Source organism: Ranitomeya imitator, chromosome 2 (assembly GCF_032444005.1).
Source record: "Ranitomeya imitator isolate aRanImi1 chromosome 2, aRanImi1.pri, whole genome shotgun sequence".
NCBI classification, from domain to species: domain Eukaryota; kingdom Metazoa; phylum Chordata; class Amphibia; order Anura; family Dendrobatidae; genus Ranitomeya; species Ranitomeya imitator.
Genome location: NC_091283.1, coordinates 149,102,830 through 149,125,202, shown reverse-complemented (window position 1 = coordinate 149,125,202; position 22,373 = coordinate 149,102,830). Strand labels below are relative to the sequence as shown.

The following is a 22,373-nucleotide window of genomic DNA, read 5'->3' as shown; positions in this document are numbered from 1 at the left end:
TAAGGGGCAGATGTGTAGTGTCTCATTGGTCCTTACTGTCGGCGTTTGTCTTTTCAGGCTGATGGGAGAGCAGTGTGTGGGTCGATTATGGCGTACCTGCTTGGGACAGCTCTTCTGGGGGATGAAGGGATGATTGCCTCTTACGCTGCATGGGTTCTTGGGTGGGGGGTGCTATGTGTGGCCAGGGCTGTGGAGTCTGTGTCCATTTTGTTGGAGTTGGTATAAAATGGACAGACTCCTAAAATATATAATACATTGGGTACAATAGTACAATGCAATGCAATTTTCTTAAAAAATTTGGGAAAGTTCTGAAATGTCATATAAATGTCTGTTTTGTTCCTGATATAAGGATCTGGGCTTTTAGTTGAGATGAATCTGTGCTGCACTTTTTGTATATGTTTATGCTCAGCAGTGACCAGTGCTGAGGAGTCGGCCCTGCGTTGGTGACTGGCAATGGCAGAAACTGGATTCCTTGTTTTCAGTTATTGGCAATTTGTGCAGTAATTGGGTCCTGTTTACATTAATCGGTTCCATGTATGAGAGCAGCTCCCGTGTGGATCAGACCGATCTCTGACCATTAGTCATTGAACCACTTTCGTGTGAGGGTCTGTGTGTGCAGCCGTTGCTTTGCTTTGGTCCCATTCCTGGATGATTCGGTGTGCAGCGTGTGCTTGTGGGCCGCACTGACCTCGTCTGAACAAAGCTCATGTGCATTCATTATTTTATGGTTTCCCGTTTATATTACATAAAAGTTGTCACTCTGTGGCACAGCGTCCTCATGTTGTACCTCCTGGTAGTGCTATCACTGCTGTCTGTATAACATGAAGCCTTCTGTTCTCTGGATGTTTGACTGGTTCAGATGACAATCTGCCGATTCTCTGCTTTGCCGCTTTATTTTCCTTGTTGGGTGCAGAAGGTGTCTGATATTTTTGACAATCAGTGCTTCTGGTCCTGTAAATGTGTACATGGCATTGATCCAGAAATACGTGAAGTAATGCAGCCGGGGGTCTCGTTGTTTCAGGTCTGATATAACAGCAAGGTTCATCTGTGTTGTAAGGAATAGTCCTAAATGGAGGAAAGAACAGTCCCCCAACACTAGAGTATTTCAGGAGAGGCGGGTGCTGATCTTGCAGGTGGTTTTAGATGGTCAAATAGGAGGTGTAGGGCTTCATAGCGGCACATAGCATTTCAGGAGAGACGTGTGGTGATTGGGGCAGAGCTCCTCTAAACTGGATGTGACGTGTTTATAAGGGGGTAGGGGATCCATTGCCATCTCTGTGGTCTTGTGGTCCTGCTTTCTCCCCGCTGTGTATGTGATCGTTGTATGGATTCCTCACTGGGCGTTTTGCTTTTTTGGAAATATCATTAATTTGCTGATTTTTACACCGCAGTCTTGAGCCTTTTCTTGGTGTTTCTGAGGAAGCAGAACGACAGCCGGTGAGGAATCTAAATGCTGAACTATAGGTCCTCTTGAGAATGGCCTCCTGATCCACGATGGCAGCCTCCTGACCTCCGCACAAGAGCGTAAGAGCACCCCATTTTATCTCTTGTCATCCTGAGTCCCTTAGGGCTGCATATATTGAACGTCTGAAGCTTGCAGTTGGCTCCTGGGAGCAGACCTTTGAGTGACTTGGATCTTTCCTGCTGTCCTGAAACCTTCTAGTTAGTTTGGATGTATGTGGCACAGATGCTGTAAGTTGCATTGTAATGGTTCTTCCTGACGCTTTTTTCTTCCCGCCCTGTAGGTTCTATGGTCGGACTCCTGAGATGGGATGTCCTTCCTCGGCAAGGGCCATAAAGGTAGAGATTGTGTTGCCGATTTACTGTGAAAGGAAGTGACCCAGAGGAGAGCAACATGTCTGCTGTCACAGTTGCGGCTCAGGCCCCTCAGGGGCCCGTGAACCCACCGCCCCCAGAAATCACAAACTCCAACAAGCCAGGCCGCAAAACCAACCAGCTGCAGTACATGCAGAATGTGGTGGTGAAGACTCTGTGGAAGCATCAGTTCGCTTGGCCCTTCTACCAGCCCGTGGACTGCATCAAGCTGAACCTGCCCGTGAGTCTTCTCAGCGATGGCAACCCAAATTCTTCAGCTTTATACGATCAGTTTCTCACCAGTTTCAGCATCTCTGCTTGGTGTCAGGGGCTAAAAAACTTACCGAAATTTGCAACCAGAGACAGAAGACATATCCTGGCCTTGCTTTGCTCACACAGCTGTTGGTTTGCTGCAGTTTCATCCAGTGGAGATAAACCTCTGTAACCTAGACAGGCAAATATCCTAACCACACGGACACATTGTAACAAACCATCAGATTTTGTGTCCCAGCTGCTCATGGAGTAACGTTGTAGCAAACACGTGGCTGCAGTTTTGTTTTTCCTCTGACAGAAAGCAGAGATCTTAGCCTGTGAACTGTACTTCCTCTGCATTAGTCATCTGCTTGCTGTGAAGCCTCTGAGCCTTTTCTGTTTCTGTAGACGTGCAGATGTTGAGCCGCTGCAGCTCCGTGTGACTCGCTTTACCACTGCACATCGGCCTCTGACGTTTGCTCATGATGTGACTTTTACTTTCAGGACTATCACAAGATAATTAAGAACCCAATGGATATGGGGACGATAAAGAAGAGACTTGAGAATAATTACTATTGGAGTGCCAACGAATGCATGCAAGACTTCAACACCATGTTCACAAACTGTTACATCTACAACAAGGTAGGCGCTGGATCAGGAGAGCAGGGGGATATTGCTGTGTGGTCTTGGTGAGCAGGCATAAGTTTCGCGTCAGGTCTGGAGAGATGGCACGCTGCTGGACTACAACCACATACACAGCAGCTCCACTGAGATGGGGTCCGACCTCCCCCGTGTGTCAGAGCAGGTGCTGAGATGCCACGTGAATGACTGTTGTCTAGTTTCTTGTTCTTCACTTAATGGCTGTTTATCTGCCTTAGTCCACAGATGACATTGTCCTGATGGCTCAAGCCTTGGAAAAGATTTTCCTTCAAAAAGTAGCACAGATGCCACAGGAAGAAGTGGAGCTATTGCCTCCTGTCCCAAAAGGCAAGGGGAAAAAGCTGCCGCCCCCTCCGTCCACGCAGACACCAGGTACCCACATAATCTATCTCCTAATCACTCTGAAGCTTGACCAGAGGGGCACCTGTCTCTGCACGTGGTTAAAAGACCTGCTCCGAATGCAGCCTCTATCAACATACACAAGGCTGTCCAAGTCACAATCGTTCGTTTTAGTAATGGCGTCCTCGTAACCAGTTGTGTGTTTTTTTGTTTTTTTTTCAGTAATCACAGAACCAGAGCCACCTGTTGAGAAAGCTGCTCCATCTCCCAAACCGGTGGCTGTGGAGCGCAGCCCTCCCAAAGCACCTGTAGTGGAGCGCAGCCCCCCCAAGCCTGCTGTAGTGGAACGCAGCTCTGGAAGACGAGCCGAGCCACCTGTGGAGAGGCGCCGGGAGCGATTTAAAGGTCTCCAGTAGTTTTGTGTAATGACTTGAGACCCAGGCTTGGTGTAATGACTGCATGGATCACTACCAAAGATGCAGCACCGTTGTGTCCGGTGTAGAGGTGACTTGCAGGATAGGTTTGTTCTGGCAGGACCATTCTGCATGTCTTTCACTCGCCTCTGGTCTGTAGCTGATCCTCCAGTCTGGCATCTCGCCTGCGTTCTATGGGGTGGATGATGGGGGACGTCACTGGGCAGTCTCCATGTTAGATGCGAACGACGATGATCTTGCTGCCAGTTACATTTGTCCGTATTGTCTCCTTTCAGCCGCGGCCCCGGCCTCCAGCATCTCCACAGTCAATCCCACAGTCCAGCTCACCAACATCGCTCCTCTAGTGTCCCAGACGCCAGTCATCGCTGCCACTCCTGTGCCAACTATCATTGCTAATGTAACAGTACCAGTTGCCACCGCTGCTCCTCAGCCGCCTCCAGCCGCCCCAGTCCCAGTAGCACCAGTTGTTCCTCCGGCTGCCCCAGTTGTTAAGGTAACGGAGAATATTTGTTGTTTTAGAAATTTTTTTTTTACCCCCTCATAGGCTCAAGGTGCTCTAGTCAACCAACCCGTCTTTTGTCCCCCATGCTTTACACTGCCATTGCAACACACTTTTAGCAGTTACATTAATGGATGATAAACTACAAGTAGCTAGAAGATAATCAACAAAGTCTACACCATGAAATGACCCCAACAATTGAGAACCTGGTATGGCAGTGCACTTAAATAACCACCCAGCCTTAAAGCAGCTGTATGTTTGTGCAGCTCCAGTTCCCTCATTATGTTCTCCTGGTCATGCAGAAGTTCTGAGCCCCTCATTTTACAGGAGACTTGTTTAATTTAAGCTTACCTTTAACCCCTTCCTGACTTCTGCCGTACATGTACCGTGCAGTGGAAAGTGCGTACTTGGAAGCCCAACTCGCAAGCAGAACTATTAAAACAGTGGGCGTCAGCTGTCCCTCATATCGGACACTGCTGTAAAGTTTACAGTCAGTGCTAGCTCTGATCATGGCCGTTTAACCTTTCAGGTGTTGCTGTCAATACGGATGGCGGCATCTGCTTGCATATGTGATTGAGGGGGCTCCCTCTCTATCCCCATCGGCACCCCGCGATTGCAATGTTCCTATGGTAGCCATAATGACCCCAGACTGACGAATTGCTATGGGTCACCCAGCTACAGTGGCATGTAAAAGTTAGGGCACCCCTGGTCAAAATTAGTTATTGTGAACAGTTAAACAAGTTGAAGATTAAATGATTTCTAAAAGGCCTAAAGACACTTTTCCTTTGTCTTTTAGGCAACAAAAACAATTTGTTCTTTTACATTTTAAGAATTGCAAAAAGGAAAATGGGCCGATGCAAAAGTTTGGGCACCCTGCATGGTTAGTGCCTGGTAACACCCCCTTTTGAAAATATCACAGCTTGTAAATGCTTTTTGTAGCTAACCAAGAGTCTTGGAAATTTTTTTTTTTTTAAACTCTTCTGATTGAAGGATTCCTCAAAATAAGATAAAACATATATCATAACGTCAAAATAATCCATATATTAATATTGACATAGATACGACAATACCTTCAATAATAAAGTATACAAACAAACCATAACTTTCAGTATAATACATTCTACCAAGCATTGCACTTCCTAATCAACAGAGTTTTTATGAAGGTTTTAAAGCTCATATCCGATCAAGTTATAATAGATACATGTTATTAATCATACATAGGTAATCGCATTCATAATCCAGAATAGATATACACATCAGGGACTATATCGCAAGATTGAAGAGACCATAGCTCCAGGAGTCAGGTGCGTCAGTGGCGAGTCATACCACCTTTACCAAATCTTCTGAAATTTCTGGGGACCTCCTCTTTTCCTGTATAGTATGTTTTCATAAGGAATTAACGTCATTCACAAGTTTCTTCCACTGATTAATCGAAGGAGATTTCCCCCATCCACCTCAATACTATCGCTTTACTAGCCATAAATAGAGCTTCCCGAAGAAGTATTCTATCATGGTGAACCCACATCTCCTCATCCACGACCCCCAGAATGCACAAGTCGGGTCCACATTCAATCAGTATTCCCATTATCCGCTCCAATGTATTGGAATTCTTTTTTGAGGGATTTTTATCCATTCTTCCTTTTGAAAATTCTTCCAGTTTTGTGAGATTCCTGGGTCATTGTGCATGCACTGCTATTTTGACGTCTAGCCACAGATTTTCAATGAGGTTCAGATCAGGGGAATGTGAGGGCCATTGTAAAACCTTCAGCTTTCATCTTTTGAGGTGGTCTATTTTGGATTTCGGTGTGTGTTTAGGATTATTATTCATTTGTAGGAGCCATCTTCTTTTCAACTTCAGGTTTTGTACAGATGGTGTTGCATTTGCATCAAGAATTTGTTTAAATTTCATTTAATCCATTCTTCCCTCCACCCCTGCAATGTTCCCCGTGCCATTGGCTGCAACACAACCTCAAAGCACGATTGATCCACCCCCATGCTTATAATGGTTGGTGAGATGTTCTTTTCCTGAAATTGTGCCCTTTTTTCTCCACACATAACTTTTGATCTTTGTGGCCATAGAGTTCTATTTTCACTTCAGCAGTCCACAGGACTTGTTTCCAAAATGCATCAGGCTTGTTTAGATGTTCTTTTGCATACTTCTGATGCTGAATTTTATGGTGAGGACACATTTGAAGTTTGCTTCTGATGACTCTTTAATGAGGCCATATTTGTGCAGGTGTATCTGAACAGTAGAACAATGTACCACAACTCCAGAGCCTACTAAATCTTTCTGAAGGTCCTTTGCAGTCAAGCGAGCTTTCTGATTTGTCTCTCTAGCAATCCTACGAGCAGTTCTCACTGATATTCGGCTTGGTCTTCCAGACCTTATCTTGACTGCAAGTGTTCTGCCATTTCATTCCATTTCAAACTGAGGAAAGGGCAATTTGAAAATGCTTTGCTGTCTCCTTTATAGCCTTCTCCTGCTTTGTGGGCTTCCATCATTTTTCATTTTCAGAGTGCTAGGCAGCTGCTTAGAAGAACCATGGCTGCTGTGTTTTGGCGCAAGGTTAGAAGAGGCTGGGTTTTTATAAAGCTGGGAAATTTGCATAATCTGGCCTTTCCTAAAGATGATGGTGTCTGAACAAGCCATAACCCTAAGAGGCTAATTAACGTCTTTAACCCAGAAGGTCGTTTGCACATTAATGACCAGGCCAATTTTTACAATTCTGACCATTGTCACTTTGAGGTAATAACTCTGGAACTCTTCAACGGATCCTACTTAAGGCCCCTTCACATTAAGCGACGCTGCAGCGATACCGACAACGATCCGGATCGCTGCAGCGTCGCTGTTTTGTCGCTGGAGAGCTGTCACACAGACAGCTCTCCAGCGACCAACGATCCCGAAGTCCCCGGGTAACCAGGGTAAACATCGGGTAACTAAGCGCAGGGCCGCGCTTAGAAACCCGATGTTTACCCTGGTTACCAGCGTAAAAGTAAAAAAAAACACACTACATACTTACCTACCGCTGTCTGTCCCCGGCGCTGTGCTTCTCTGCACTCCTCCTGTACTGGCTGTGAGCACAGCGGCCGGAAAGCAGAGCGGTGACGTCACCACTCTGCTTTCCGGCTGACCGACGCTCACAGCCAGTACAGGAGGAGTGCAGAGCACAGCGCCGGGGACAGACAGCTGAAGGTAAGTATGTAGTGTTTTTTTTTTTTTTTTTTTACTTTTACGCTGGTAACCAGGGTAAACATCGGGTTACTAAGCGCAGCCCTGCACTTAGTTACCCGATGTTTACCCTGGTTACCAGTGAAGACATCGCTGGATCGGTGTCACACACGCCGATCCAGCGATGTCCACAGGAGATCCAGCGACGAAATAAAGTTCTGGACTTTGTTCAGCGACCAACGATCTCCCAGCAGGGGCCTGATCGTTGGTCGCTGTCACACATAACGATTTCCTTAACGATATCGTTGCTACGTCACAAAAAGCAACGATATCGTTAACGATATCGTTATGTGTGAAGGTACCTTTATTCTCAGACTTTTTCCCGTGACATATTGTACTTCATGATGGTGGTAAAATGTCTTTGGTGTGACTTGCACTTATTTTTTATTAAAACAAAATAACTGAAATTTGGCAAAAATTTTGAAATTTTCCAATATTTGAATCTTAATGCTTTTAAATCAGATATGTCACGCAACATAGTTAATAAATAACATTTCCCACATGTCTACTTTACATCAGCACAATTTTGGAACCCAATTTTTTTTTTTTTATAGGGCGTTGTAAGGGTTAAAAGATGACTAACGCTTTCTCATTTTACCAAGAAAATTTGCAAACGTTTTTCTCTATCGCTTCATTGGGGGACACAGGAACCATGGGGTGTATGCTGCTGCCACTAGGAGGCTGACATATGCAAATAAAAGTTAGCTCTTCCTCTGCAGTATACACCCTACCGACAGGAAGTAGGATATCCAGTTTAGCTTAGTGTCAGTAGGAGGTGGACACGGGTCTTTCATTAGACCCTTATCTACCTCAATGTGCGTGAGACGTTTGGCTCACCTTCCTGCCGGGACTTGGCTCCGCCTCAGCACTTGGCTCTGCCCCTGGTCCCACGGCTTAGCTCCGCCCCTTTTCCTGTTTCAGAGCAGGCTTTTCAGCATGTGTCCCTGCAGTGTGCGCTTTTTCACTCCTGGACCTGGGCACCCTCTTGTGACTGCCATTTTTCCTCTTGGTGGATCTAGATTGTACCTTTTTTTTTTTTCTTTCTTTTTTTTTTTTTTGTCCTGTGGAGCCTCCTCTTCCTGGCACAGCAGCCCTACAGTCTGGAGCTGAATACAGGATGACTGCACGTACTGTAAGTAGCTGCTCTGCAGCCTGACACTCTCCTCGGCTCTCCTGTCCCCTAGCCTTCTGGCATCAGTTAATGGGTCTGCTCATTATGCCTAACTAATTCTAAGGGAGAGCGCTCTCGTCTTCCCACCTCCTCTTCTACTTCTTCTTCTTCTGCTCTCATGAAACACTTTGTGCGCTCTTCGTGCAAATGCAGGCTCCCTTCAGGTCAGTCCTCTCCCCTCTGTCAGTACTGCAGCAGCCCCCTGTGCCCACCGCCTAGGAGTGCCCTTCTGTCCCAGGTGGGAGTGAGGCCCTATTCCAGGGTGGGCTTCCTCTGTCAGTCTGTAGTGGATCTCACCAAGGTGTCCCAGACCCTGGTGTCCATACTTGATAGGTTGCCCCTCCTGACTTCCGTAATTGCTAGTGGGTCACAGGATTCTCCGTCTGGGCCTTCCAATGCAGATGCAGGAGCACCATCTTTGGTTCCTCATCCCGCTCCATCTCACCCCCCCACCCCACCCCCACACCCGGTCCTTCCTGGCAGTCTGCCTCTTCCCAATCTTCCTCTCCCGAGCCAGGCGAGGCTTTTTTCGGATGCACCATCAGAGGATGATTCAGACCTTGTTTCGGAACAAACCTGCAACATGAGGGATATGATCCAGAGCCTCATTGTTGCGGTCAACCACATCTTTAGCATCATGGACACCTCTACGGAACCCTCAGATCAGGCGGGTTCGTTTAGACTGTCTAAACCATCTTCCAAGGTCTTTGCTCCTCATAAAGAATTTGAGAAGGTACTTGCCAGGGAAAGAGAACCCGACCAGGCGCTTTCAAAGAGGGAAGCGCCTTTGTGTCCTGTATCCCTTTTCTCCCGAGCTCACCGTCAACTGGACCGCTTCTCCGGCGGTGGACCCGCCAGTTTCCAGACTGTCCACCAACACGGTCCTCCCACTTTCTAATGGAGCATCCTTCAAGGATGCCAATGACAGAATTATAGAATCCTTTGCAAAATCAGCCTTTGAAGCGGCCGCTTCTACATTATGTCCGGCTTTTGCCTCTGTTTGGGTCTCGAAATCCATAGCCAGATGGGCCAAACAACTCCGTCAGGGCATTCTTGCTGGAGCTCGACCGGAAGATCTGGCAGATCTCGCTGACCAGATTTCTCACGCAGGGAACTACCGTATATACTCGAGTATAAACTGAGATTTTCAGCCCAAATTTTTGGGCTGAAAGTGCCCCTCTCTGCTTATACTCGAGTCATGGTCGGCGGCGGGTGAGGGGGAGAGAGGACTGTCGCATACGCGCCTGCTTCCGGGGCTCCTGGCGCTCCCCCTGCCTGTCCCATGGTCTTCGGGTGCCACAGCTCTTCCCCTGTTCAGCGGTCACGTAGTACCGCTCATTAAAGTTATGAATATGGACTCCACTCCCATAGGAGTGGAGCCGCATATTCATTCCTCTGATGAGCGGTGCCAGTGACCGCTGACAGAGGAAGAGGCTGCGGCACCCAGAGACCATCTGTCCGGGATAAGGAGCCAGGTATGCCGGGAGCAGGTGAGTATTACATATTTACCTGTCCACGTTCCACCCGCCGGGCGCCGCTCCGTCTTCCTGTCCTCTGCACTGACTGTTCAGGTCAGAGGGCGCGATGACGTACTAATCTGCGCGCCGCCCTCTGCCTGAACAGTCAGTGTGGAGAGACGCCGAGACGGGATGCTGAGGAGCTGCGGGCAGCAAGAGAGGTGAGTATGTCATTTTTTTTATTTTTTTTTTATTGCAGCAGCATTCTATATGGCACAGCTTTATATGGAGCATCTATGGGGCCATAATGAACGGTGCAGAGCATTCTATATGGCACAGTTTTATATGGAGCATCTATTGGGCCATAATGAACGGTGCAGAGCATTCTATATGGCACAGTTTTATATGGAGCATCTACGGGGCCATAATGAACAGTGCAGAGCATTCTATATGGCACAGCTTTATATGGAGCATCCATGGGGCCATAATGAATGGTGCAGAGCATTCTATATGGCAGTTTTATATGGAGCATCTATGGGGCAATAATGAAATGTATGGAGCATTATATGTGGTACAGTTTTATATGGAGCATCTATGGGGCCATAATGAAATGTATGGAGCATTATATGTGGCACAGCTTTATATGGAGCATCTTATGGGGCAATAATGAACGGTATGGAGCATTTATTTTTATTTTTGAAATTCACCGGTAGCTGCTGCATTTCCTACCCTAGGCTTATACTCGAGTCAATAAGTTTTCCCAGTTTTTTGTGGCAAAATTAGGGGTGTCGGCTTATACTCGAGCATATACGGTACTTGTAGAAAAATAGAAAGAGTCCACAGCACTGTTGTGCCTATGTATCACCACTTCCTCAGATACAAAGTGCTGCTGAATGCCGCTGCTGTGCCATATTTGCCATTTATAGACGCTGAGACCCGTAGAAGCGCGGCAGCGCGAAACGGCTGTCGTCTTTTGTCCACGTTCTCCCTAAGTGTGCCTGCACATGTTCTGAATAAAGGACTATCGCACAAGAGACCGGTGAGTGGATTTCTGTTTCTTTTTCTTCGGTACTTGGTTTCTGCCTCCATGGATGCCGCGTCTTGCGCAGCTCAGGCGTCCAGCAATATTGTGGCTATACGTCGGAATATTTGGCTTAAGGCCTGGCAGGCAGACTTGTCATCAAAAAATTCCCTTACCAGCCTGCCTTTCCAGGCGTCACCTCTGTTGGGCTCCATGTTGGACCAAATTATTAAGGATGCCATCGGGGGCTCGAGTTCCTTTCTTCCCCAGTCCAAATCTCGCCGGCCTGCTCCGAAGCTCCGTTTCGGTCCTTTTGCCGTTTTACGGCGACAGAGGAGATTTCCTACCAGCAGAGGCCGCAGTCTCGCCAGGTTGGGAAGAAGGTTTCATTTAAACCCACCAATTCCTGGCATTCCAGTAAATCCCAAGGTAGATCCTCCAGACCTGGACAGGGCAGATCTTCCTCGGCATGACTCGTACCAAAACCTCAGTGTAACTCCCAGGCTGGGCGGTCGTCTTTTTTTTTTTTTTTTTTATTTTTTTTCCCCTTCCAGAGACATTTGGCTCACCTCAGAGGAGGACACAAGGGTCAGGGAGGTTGTATCATCAGGATACAGAATAGAGTTCGATTAGTGACCCCCGAGATCGATTCTTCGAATCCCGTCCCCTAAGAGATCCTTCTCTGGTGCCGGGTTTCTTTGCATCCATCGCCTCCCTTCTCAGTTTGGGGGTAATCACTCCAGACCGGGAACGTTTCACAGGTTTCTATTCGAACCGGTTTGTGGTGCCGAAGAGAGACAGAAGAAGAGAGAAGAAAAAAAAAAAAAAAGCGCGGTTCGGCCCATCCTGGATCTCAAGTTACTGAACAAAATGGTGCTCCATAGACATAATACATACCATGAGATACGGCCTTCCCAAAACCCTGTCTGATGACAAATGCACACTTAGCAGGATGCAGCAGGCCTCCACTGAAAAAAGGCTAGGGGCGGCACAGGTGCAAACTACTTGATAAAAACAGCCACCCGAACCAAACATTGCAGGGGTTGGCTGCCTAGCAGAAAAAATGCACATTGATAAAACTCACATAGGATGCCAGTCACACTGATAAGTGTGGTGCACAGTGTCTGGTATGCAACCTATTAATGACGCCCCTTGTATTAACAGGCGGGCTGCCCAGCACTAAAAAATGCAGCACACAGTGACAGACGCCCCAGAAAAACCTAGCCAACATAGAGGCCTGGCCGCATCCTGCAAAAAAGGATATGATATAGTGCAAAAAAATGCATGCATATGATAAACACATACACTATATGGGGTATTGGTTTAATATTTTGGCCAAAATAAAGTAAGCCCGCAACCCAACGTCAAGGGTCCCCATAATATTGCGGGTCCTACCACTAATATCAAAAAACAGCTAACATAGAAAAAACTCAGAAAAAATACATACAATGAGATACGGCCTTCCCAAAACATCCAAGACGCTTATCTCCATGTTCCTATTTTCCCAGGGAATCAGAGATACCCGCGTTTTGCGGTACAGCACGACAGTTTCCAGTTTGTCACCCTGCTGTTCGGACTCGCAACTGCTCCCAGGGTTTTCACAAAAATCATGGCAGCGTTGATGGCCATTTTGTGGATCAGTGGTTTAGGGCTCTTGCTGTATCTCGATATCATCATAAAGGCTCTGTTTTTTTTTCTTTCTCAGGCCCAAGAAAGCCTGGCCATCTTTCTCGACACCTGTCCCGTTTCGGGTGGCTTGTCAACAGGAAAAAGTCCTGCCTTGTTCCGACTCAGCGCTTGTTTTTTCTAGGCATGCTGTTCGACACCTGTCAGACAAGGGTTTTTCTTCCCAAAGAGAGGAGAGCAATCATCCAACAGGGAGCTTCTCTCTCTACAGGGCCTTCAGCTTCTACCCTTCCTGAAGGTCCTAGGGAGGATGGTGGCGGAGGCGATCCCTTCCACCCAATTCCACTTAGGACCACTTCAGCAGGCCATCCTTTCACAGTGGGATGGGTCTGTTCTCTCTCTGGATCGTCCGGTTCGGCTCTCTTCCAGAGCCAAACGATCTCTCAATTGGTGGCTGTCATCCCCTCTCATCCTACAGGGCCGGTCCTTCCTAACCGTTTACTAGTAGGTGGTGACGACGAACGCCAGCCTTCTCGGCTGGGGTGCAGTGTTTCACCATCTGACTGTCCAGGGACGTTGGTCGGCAGAGGAATCCTGTCTGCCGATCAACATCCTCGAGATAAGGGCCATTCTTCTGTCCCTCGGTCACTGGGGAAAGGCTTCTCATGAATCTGCCAATCCGAGTTCAGACGGACAATGCCACGGCGATGGCATATGTTAATCACCAGGGAGGGAATCGAAGTGCCTTGGCAATGGCCGAGGTATCCAAGATCCTCCTTTTGGCAGAGGTGACACTTCCAGCGATATCCGCGGTGCATATTCCCGGTGTGGACAACTGGGCCGACTATTTTCAGATTTGCCTTCGATAGGGGACCCCGGATGTGTGCTTCATGGAGTCCCGACTGATCATGAAGGTTCCACGGATCGTCTCCAGGTCCTGTGATCCTCTCGCGGTTGGCGCCGATGCCCTGGCCATTTCTTGGTCGCAGTTCGTGCTTCCCTTTCTGTTTTCCTCCCCTTCTTCCCAGGCTGTTGAAGAAGATCAAGGCGAATGGGGTGCCGGTCATTCTGATGTTGAAACTGCGGTTCTGAGAGCGTCAGTATTTTCTGATCGGGTGATTCACACCATGATCCAGGCTAGGAAGCCGTCATCTTCCTGGGTCTATAAGCAGACCTGGAAAGCCTTTTTCTGCTGGTGTGAGTCTAATGACATTCCGCCGATGTCCCTTTCTCTCCCTTCCATTCTGGCATTTCTCCAGGCAGGACGCTGACGCTGGCCTTGCCCTTAGTTCACTAAAGGGTCCGGTATCAGCCCTTTCCATTCTTTTCCAGAAGACCTTAGCTTCCCGCTCTCAGGTCAGAACCTTTCTTCAAGGAGTTGCGTAAGCGGCTCCTCCGTACCGGACTCCTGTGGACCCCTGGAACCTCGATCTTGTTCTGAAGGCCCTGAGGGGCTCTTCCTTTGAGCCTCTCCGGGAGGTTTCCCTGTCCGTTCTGTCCTGGAAGGTGGTGTTTCTTGTGGCCATCACCTCCATTAGGCGCGTCTCGTGGTTGGCGACACTTTCCTGTCGCTCCCTTTCTTGGTTCTTAACCAGGATAAGGTGATTTTGCGACCTCCGCCTGCCTTCCTTCCCAAGGTGGTGTCCACCTTTCACTTGAATGAGGGTATTGTCCTCCCTTCCTTTTGTCCTGCTCCGACTCATTCTCTGGAGCGTTCACTGAACAGGTAGGTCCTCCCCACCCTGACCAGGACTAATATGGCTAGGACCGCCCCCTTTAGGAAGAATGACTCTCTATTTGTCATTCCAGATGGTGCGCGAAGAGGCCTGCTGGCCTCCAAGGCTACGATTGCTCGCTGGATCAGAACTGCAATTTCAGAGGCTTACCGGGTCAAGAACAGAATGCCTTCCCCCGGGATTGAGGCCCACTCTACCCGGCAGTAGGTGCCTCCTGGGCGGTACACCATGGGGCATCTGCCCTACAACTTTGCAAAGCGGAAACCTCGTCTTCCATTCACACGTTTGCCAAATTTTATAAGGTCCATACCTACGCTTCGGAAGATGCCAGCCTAGGCAGAAGGATCTCTCTTACAGCAGTGACGAGTTCTCCGACCTGAATTGAGTTTTCTGCTGTCCCCTCCCCGGGGACTGCTTTGGGATGTCCCATGGTTCCTGTGTCCCCCAATGAAGCGATAGAGAAAACAGGATTTTTGGTTGCTTACCGTAAAATCTGTTTCTCGGAGCCTTCATTGGGGGACACAGCACCCTCCCAAGTTGAACTGCTCTGTTTTATTGTGTTATATTGTTAGTTTGAGTTTTCTATCTTTTACATGGTGCTTCTCCTACTACTTTCTCACTAAGTGAATATCCTACTTCCTGTCGGTAGGGTGTATACTGCAGAGGAGCTAACTTTTTTTTATTTGCATAGTGTCAGCCTCCTAGTGGCAGCAGCATACACCCCATGGTTCCTGTGTCCCCCAATGAAGGCTCTCTGAAACAGATTTTACGGTAAGCAACCAAAAATCCTGTTTTTTCTTTAGGGACCACATCACATTTGAAGTCACTTTGAGGGGTCTATATGATAAGATACCAAAAAGTGACACCATCCTAAAAGCTGCACCCCTCAAGGTGCTCAAAACCACATTCCAAGAAGTTTATTAACCCCTCAGGTGCTTTACAGGAATTTTTGGAATTTAACTCCCCCGCCCACCCACAAAAAAAATGTATTTCAGATCCAATTTTTTTTGTTTTGGCAAAGGTAACAGGAAAAAATGGATCCCAACATTTGTTGTGTAAGTTCTCCTTAATACGCCGATACCCCATATGAGAGAGAAAACCACTGTTTGGCCGCACGGCAGGGCTCAGAAGGGAAGGAGCGCCATTTGACTCCTTGAATGCAAAATTTGCTAGAACAATTGGCAGACGCCATGTCACTTTTGGAGAGCCCCTGATGTGCCTAAACAGTGAAAATCCCCCACAAGTGACATCATTTTGGAAACTAGACCCCCTCAGGGAACTGATCTATGGATGTGTGGTGAGCACATTGGACTCCAAGGTGCTTCAGAGAAGTTTATAATGTTGAGCCGTAAAAAAATAATTTCCTCACAAATATTTTTAGCCCAAAATATTGCGTATTAATAAGGGTAACAGGAGAAATTGCACCATAAAATTTTTTGTGCAATTTCTCCTGAGCACGCCGATACCCCATATGGGGGAGAAAATTACTGTTGGGGTGCACGGCTCGGAAGGGAAGGAGCATCGTTTGACATTTTTTTTCCTGAATGCGTCAATACCTTACACGTCATAGGGAGATCTTTTTCAGGCACAGTACTAAGCTCTATTCTGATTTTTCTGGAGACTGAAAAAAAAAAAAAAACCGAGTGAGGAAGTTTTGGTGGTGGGGCAGGTATTATGCCATTTTGTGTGTGGTAAAATTGATAAGGCAGCTTTATTCTTTGGGTCAGTATGATTACAGCCATACCTAATTTATTATTATTTTTTTTTGTGCTTTTACACAATACAAACTATTTTCTAGAAAAAAAATATTTTTGCATCGCTACATTCTGAGAGCTATAACTTTTTTTTAATTTTCCGCTAATGGAGCTGTATGGCCGCTTGTGTTTTGCGGGACAAGATCATGTATCAGAGCTGCCATGTTTATTTATATCAGTCTTTTTGATTGCATTTTACTGCACTTTTTGTTTTGCACTGACAGAGAAAGTTGTTGATCATGCACTGCGCATAATCAACTTTTCTAGCTCTGGTGACTCGGATGTTGTCATGACAACATCAGGTCACCATGGCAGCGATTGGCACCCCGTATCACGCCGTGGGGTCTCCCATTCAAAGCTAGAGGGGCGGTCACCCCTATGACTGCTCCTGGAATGCTGCAATTGCATTCGATCGCAGCATTTCAGGGATTAAGTGGCTGGTGTCAGAATCAGATGACACCCGGTGGCGATTGCCCACGCACAGCCGGTGTGCTCTGGCGATCGAGAGGATGTAATAATCCGTCCCTGGTCAAATGGGCCCAGGGCGTATGGAAGGATTATTACGTCCGCTGTCAGAAAGGGGTTAAGGTCTGAAACCTTGGTCAGTTATCTGCGCGCATAAAGCTCCAAGGGTGTCCCAAACTTTTGCATTGGCAAATAATAGCCTTTTTTTGCCTAAAATACAAAGGAAAAGTGTCAACTTTAACTTTAGGCCTTTTAGAGATCATTTAATCTTCAACTTGCTTAACTGTTCACAACAACAGTAATTTTAACTTGTGCCCAAACTTTTACATGTCACCTTACAAAACCTACAATAAGCAAAAGGAACATAAACCCTGCTGTAACTAAGTAAAAAGCAAAAGTGGGTTTAAATAACATGAGTTTTGTAGTAACGCCTTATATATATTTTTTTTTTAATTAAAAAAAAGCATAAAAGCCATTCCACAGTTGGCAAGGTGACCCCAGCCGGGATGGTCCTACACTGTCTAATATTAAAAACCTTACCATGTGTCAAAGTTGACATCAGTGTGTGAATGGGCAGACAAATGACCGGGTCCCAAACTGTGGACCTCAGCCTTGAGAAGCTGTTAACTCAGCTTAATGAAGGGAGTCCATGCCCCGGCTTGCATAAAATGCAAAAATACTGAAAAAAAAAACAAATTGAGCTTGGTTTAAGTTGGTATAAATGCAGCACATAAACGCATGTTCAAACTGGCCATAAAGCATATTGTGTGGTGGCCTGTAAATTCCTGCCATCAGCAGGACCCAACCATGCTCCTGTGAGTGCAAGAATAGTCATCCTCGCATTTACCACACAGTGAGCAGCGTTTAAACCCCAACTATTTCTGATTTGCTGCTTATTAATTTGTTCTGTTCCACAAAAATCGGAATAAACAGATTAAAAAAAAAAAAAAAAAAGTTCTCCAAATGGCACCCATAAGATTTCAAATTGTCTCGCCAAAACCAAGCCCCAATTAGATCTGTCAACGGAAAAAGTTTTCACGTCACCAGTAGTTCCAAAGGTGCTGGAGAAGCAACATGGCTCGCAAAAAAACAATGGAGTGACATGCATACTCCCAAACCACAGCTAACATCAACACGTACGGCATGGCTGCAGAGGGGATCAAGCACTTAAAGGGGTTTTCCAGGTTTATTCATTTATGAGCTCTCTACCTGTTGGGTGATCAAAATGAGATCAGTGGCGGCTGAGTCTAAGCAACTTGCTGGCGGAACACGGCAGCCCTACACACTAGGCCACAGACGAGACTGCGCTTTATCTCCCAGTGTAATGAATGTGCTGCAGCCCTTTGCAATGTATGGGAGAGGTGTTGCTGTATTCAGCCCATACATCACTTAGGTGGGCTTTGCTGGAGCAGTTTTCAGCTGATTAAGGGAATGTCACTCACCCAGTCTCGTGTTGAGATGAGTCATTATTAGATTCCTGTACCACCCACCCACCAATTTGTAGCGCGTTTCTCCAGAGGCACAAGCCCTACACTAAAATGTCAACCTCTACTGCGCACTTACTATATCTGGAAAATGCCAGTGGGGTCAATATTCAGTACACTCACTCACCAATGATTCTGAATATAACTTGCAAATTTGGGGATTTCTGTTTGGCACCACAGATGGGGAATCTGCAGATGGCACCAAGATGCTGTTCCAGGAAACTCTGGGCCCCAAAAGCAACTGGTGCTCCTCGTCCCCTGAGCCCTGCTGTGTCGAACTAAGTATTTGACTACATATGTGGTATTGCTGTACTTGGACAAATGGCGTAATCAATTAGGGGGTGCCGCTCCCTTTTTAGTCTTGGTAAATATGAAGCAAAATGATCAAAGTCTAATCATTATTGTAAGAAATGTTTTTTTTTTTTGTTTGTTTTGTTTTTCATTTTCCCAGCGTCCGATGGTAAATCTGTGAATCTGTGGGGGTATAAATGCTCAGTACCCCTGATGAATACTGAGGTGTGTAGTTTCCAAAATGCTGTCACTTTGGGGGTTTTCTGCTATACCGGCACCTTGGGGGCTCTACAAGTGGTGACTGCAGACTACCCCAGAAAAATCTGCTATTTAAAAGCCAAATAGTGTTGCTTCCCTTCCAAGCCAACTGCATTAACTGTAGTTACCAACCACATGTGGGGTATTGCCCTCTTCAGTAACTGCCCATTATTTCTGCTTACAATTGTAAAATTGAAAAATTTGGGGCTAAAACATTTTAGTTGAAGGAATGTAATTTTTCACTTCATTCCACTTTCCATGAATTCCTGGGTTTGGAGGGTGGGGGCTTTTCTTATAAAACACTGCAAACCTGAATCTAACACCTTTCTGACATGCGCCATATCTATATGGTGCTGCGTTCCTGCAAATCTAATAAAATAAAAATATTATATTATACAACCCCTGGCAAAAACTATGTAATGACCAGCCTTGGAGGATGTTCCTCAGTTGTTTAATTTTGTAGAAAAAAAAAAAGCAGATCAGACATGGCACAAAAGTCATTTCAAATAGCAACTTTCTGGCTTTAACCCCTTCCTGACCTGTGACACAGCGTATGCGTCATGAGTCTGTGCCAATCCGACCTATGACGCATATGCTGGGTCACAGAATGATCGTGTTCCTGCAGGTCGTGTGAAGGGGTTAACTGTAATTTCACCCGACCCGCAGGGACAGGGGGAGAGCTGTTAAAAGTGACTTTCACTTTCAATCAGAGCTCGTAATATTTCACCAATGAAAATTGGTGAAATATTACTATCCAGCCATGGCCGATGCAATATCATCGGCCATGGCTGGAGACCACGATCTGCCACCGCCTCCGATCTCCTCCCCTCCGTCCTGTCCTCTACTGTCCTCCGCTCCCCCCGTGCTCCGATCCCAACCCCCATACTTACCGAGCTCCGGTGTCCGTCCGTCTTCTCCATGGTCGCCGCCATCTTCCAAAATGGCGGGCGCATGTGTAGATTCATTCCAGGTACATTTTGATCACTGTGATGGGACCTATCACAGTGATCAAAATAAAAAAAAAAAGTAAATAACTTCCCCCCCCCCTTATCACTCCATAGGTAGGGAAAATAAAGAAAATATATTTACTTTTATTTTTCCACTAGGGTTAGGGTTGCAGTTAGGGTTAGAATTGGGCTATGTGCACACGGTGCGGATTTGGCTGTGGATCCGCAGTGGATTGGCCGCAGCGGATTCGTAGCAGTTTTCAATCACGTTTACCGTACCATGTAAACCTGTGGAAAACCAAATCCGCTGTGCACATGGTGCGGAAATTACAGCGTGGAAACGCTGCGTTGTATTTCCCGCAGCATGTCAATTCTTTGTGCGGATTCTGCAGCGTTTTAAACCTGTTCCTCAATAGGAATCCGCAGGTAAAATCCGCACAAAAAACACGGGAAATCCGTGGTAAATCTGCAGGTAAAACGCAGTGCCTTTTACCTGCGGATTTTTCAAAAACTGTAAAAATCCTCACGCGAATCCGCAACGTGGGCACATAGCCTTAGGGTTAGGGTTGGAATTAGGGTTTGGGTTCGGAAATAGGGTTAAGATTAGGGTTAGGGGTGTGCTGGGGTTACGGTTATGGTTGGGATTAGGGTTAGGGGTCTGTTGGGGTTAGGGTTGGGATTAGGGTTAGGGGTGTGTTGGGGTTAGTGTTGGCGTTAGAATTGAGGGGTTTCCACTGTTTAGGCACATCAGGGGTCTCCAAACGCGACATGGCGCCACCATTGATTCCAGCCAATCTTGCATTCAAAAAGTCAAATGGTGCTCCCTCTCTTCCGAGCCCCGATGTGCTCCCAAACAGTGGTTTACCCAAACATATGGGGCATAAGCGTACTCAGGAAAAATTGCACAACAACTTTGGAGGTCTAATTTATCCTGTTACCCTTGAGAAAATAAAAAAACATGGGGGCTAAAAAATTTTATTTTGTGGGAAAAAAATTATTTTTTTATTTTCACGGCTATGCGTTATAAAATTCTGTGAAGCACTTAGGGGGGGTTCAAAGTGCTCACCACACTAATTTACGCTTGGGGCGACGGTTCCGATTCCCCCCATCCCCTGTAAGATGGCGAGCACATAGAGTTCAGGCTCTTATATACCACTCCTGGGCTCCACCGCATATCAAAGCCCTCACCTGATGGCGTCATGTAGTCCCCACGACAGCTGTAAGTCCCCTGCGACAGGCACAGATGACGGAAGGTCCTCTCCATCCCCCGACAAAGGGAGGATGGATTGAGCTCATACCCTCGCAATGGAGGCTGCATTCCTACTCTGTGGCGGTCAGTAGTTCCCTTCCTCACGCTGCCTGCATGGGAATGTGCGGTTCTCGTCCCCGGGGAGAGGTGCTGCTGACTGGACGCCAGCGGTAGTCAGTCGGCGCTCCGTCGCAGCGCGCAATGTCGGCAGGCTCCAGAAATTTAGTCCCCGGCTTTTCAGCCGGACTAGGCTGCAAGCTTAATTCCCCACCCACCGCCGGAGCTCCGCCCTCTATCCAGGTGCTTCTTTTTTGGAATGAGAAGCGCCCTGCAAATCTCGGGGGGCCATCTTGGGACTCCACTTCTGCTGGAAAACTGGCCAAAACGCTGACCTCACTACTCTGAAGGCGCCGATCTCCTATTCCTCCCTGGGGACACAGGCACAGGACTGCGGGGTAAGCTGTACAGGAGAGCTTAACCCTTCCCTGCAAGCGCATACTCCTGCATATCTGGTCCTCATCTTTAAAGGCACACTATGTCTCACCCTAAAGAGGCTAAAAAGGTTAACAAAAAGCACACTGTGTTTTTTACCTCATGTGCCACTTGTCATACTGCCTTGCCTTGCGCTCCAATACCCCATTATGTGCGGATTGTGATCTGGCCTGTGTGCAGTCGCCTCCCGCCGCCTTTGACCCTGCGGAGCCTAGTCCCCCTGAGTGGGCTGCTTCCCTGTCACGTTCTATGACTTCACTGGCCAAAGCAATATATTCCCTCTGGGGTCCCTCTGTCAGAACGCCATGTTGTCTACCGCAGAGGACTCTGGCGACCTGTCACTAAGGGCTCAGGGTGCCAGAAAACTGACCCATGTCGCGTCCCCTGTCCACGGCCGCGCTTGTGCTTCAGCCTACGCGAGTTCAATATCTCGTTCTCCTTCTCCTGAGAACCGCAATGCACATGAATGAGTCCGATGCATCTTTAGTTCAGGATTCCTCGACTTCTCAAGAGACGCTGGATTCTCTTATTGAGGCAGTCAACAAGACCCTGAAGGTGGACGAGGAATCCGTTTCCACTCAGGAACACGTGGTGTTCAAAGGGTATTTGTCACTCATCCTGAATTTAAGGACATTGTCCAGAAACACAGGGACCGGCCCGATAAACGTTTCACGGGTCAAAAGTAGATTGAGTCAAAATACCCCTTCGCTCAGGAACTAATGAAGGACTGGCTGCAGTATCGCATCTCACCTCCAAGACGCTCCTTTCTTTGTCTGACGGTTCTTCAGTCAAAAATCCCTCTGACTGCCAAATTGACTACATGGCTCGGTCTGTCTTTGAGGCGACAGGAGCGTCGCTCTTTCCATCTTCTGCCACTACTTGGGTAGCTAAGGCTGTGGTCGCTTGGGCTGAGGTACTGACCACAACCATCCACGACAGTAATCTCCCCCCTGAGGCGATCAACCTGGCCAACCAGATCGCTCAAGCTGGGGACTTCGTAGTTAACGCCTCAATAGACGCGGCCAATTGCGCTGCACAAGCAGCCGCAAATGCAATCTCTTATCAGAAGAGCTCTGTGGCTCAGAGATTGGCGAGCAGATTCGGTTTCCAAAAAATCTTTGACATCTCTGCCATACCAAGTGGGTCGCTTATTCGGTGAAAAGCTAGACCAAATTAGCTCTGACGCCACCGGAG

At 47.3% G+C, this 22,373-nt stretch overlaps 1 protein-coding gene across 14 annotated transcripts in view; it reads left to right on the top strand.

Moving 5' to 3' along the window:
- BRD3 (bromodomain containing 3) overlaps positions 1-22,373 on the top strand; it is a 67,396-nt gene that overhangs the window by 4,702 nt on the left and 40,321 nt on the right. For 8 of the 14 annotated variants that reach the window (XM_069747446.1, XM_069747457.1, XM_069747453.1 and 5 more), the window contains exons 2-7: positions 1,392-1,524; positions 1,746-2,056; positions 2,572-2,709; positions 2,946-3,099; positions 3,289-3,471; positions 3,776-3,993. In XM_069747446.1, coding sequence (XP_069603547.1) covers positions 1,856-2,056; positions 2,572-2,709; positions 2,946-3,099; positions 3,289-3,471; positions 3,776-3,993 — 894 coding nt within the window. In that variant the 5' untranslated portion in view covers positions 1,392-1,524; positions 1,746-1,855. Of the gene's footprint in view, positions 1-1,391; positions 1,525-1,654; positions 1,675-1,745; positions 2,057-2,571; positions 2,710-2,945; positions 3,100-3,288; positions 3,472-3,775; positions 3,994-22,373 lie in introns of those variants that run through there. The other 6 variants (XM_069747449.1, XM_069747454.1, XM_069747444.1 and 3 more) reach the window with 2 other exon arrangements.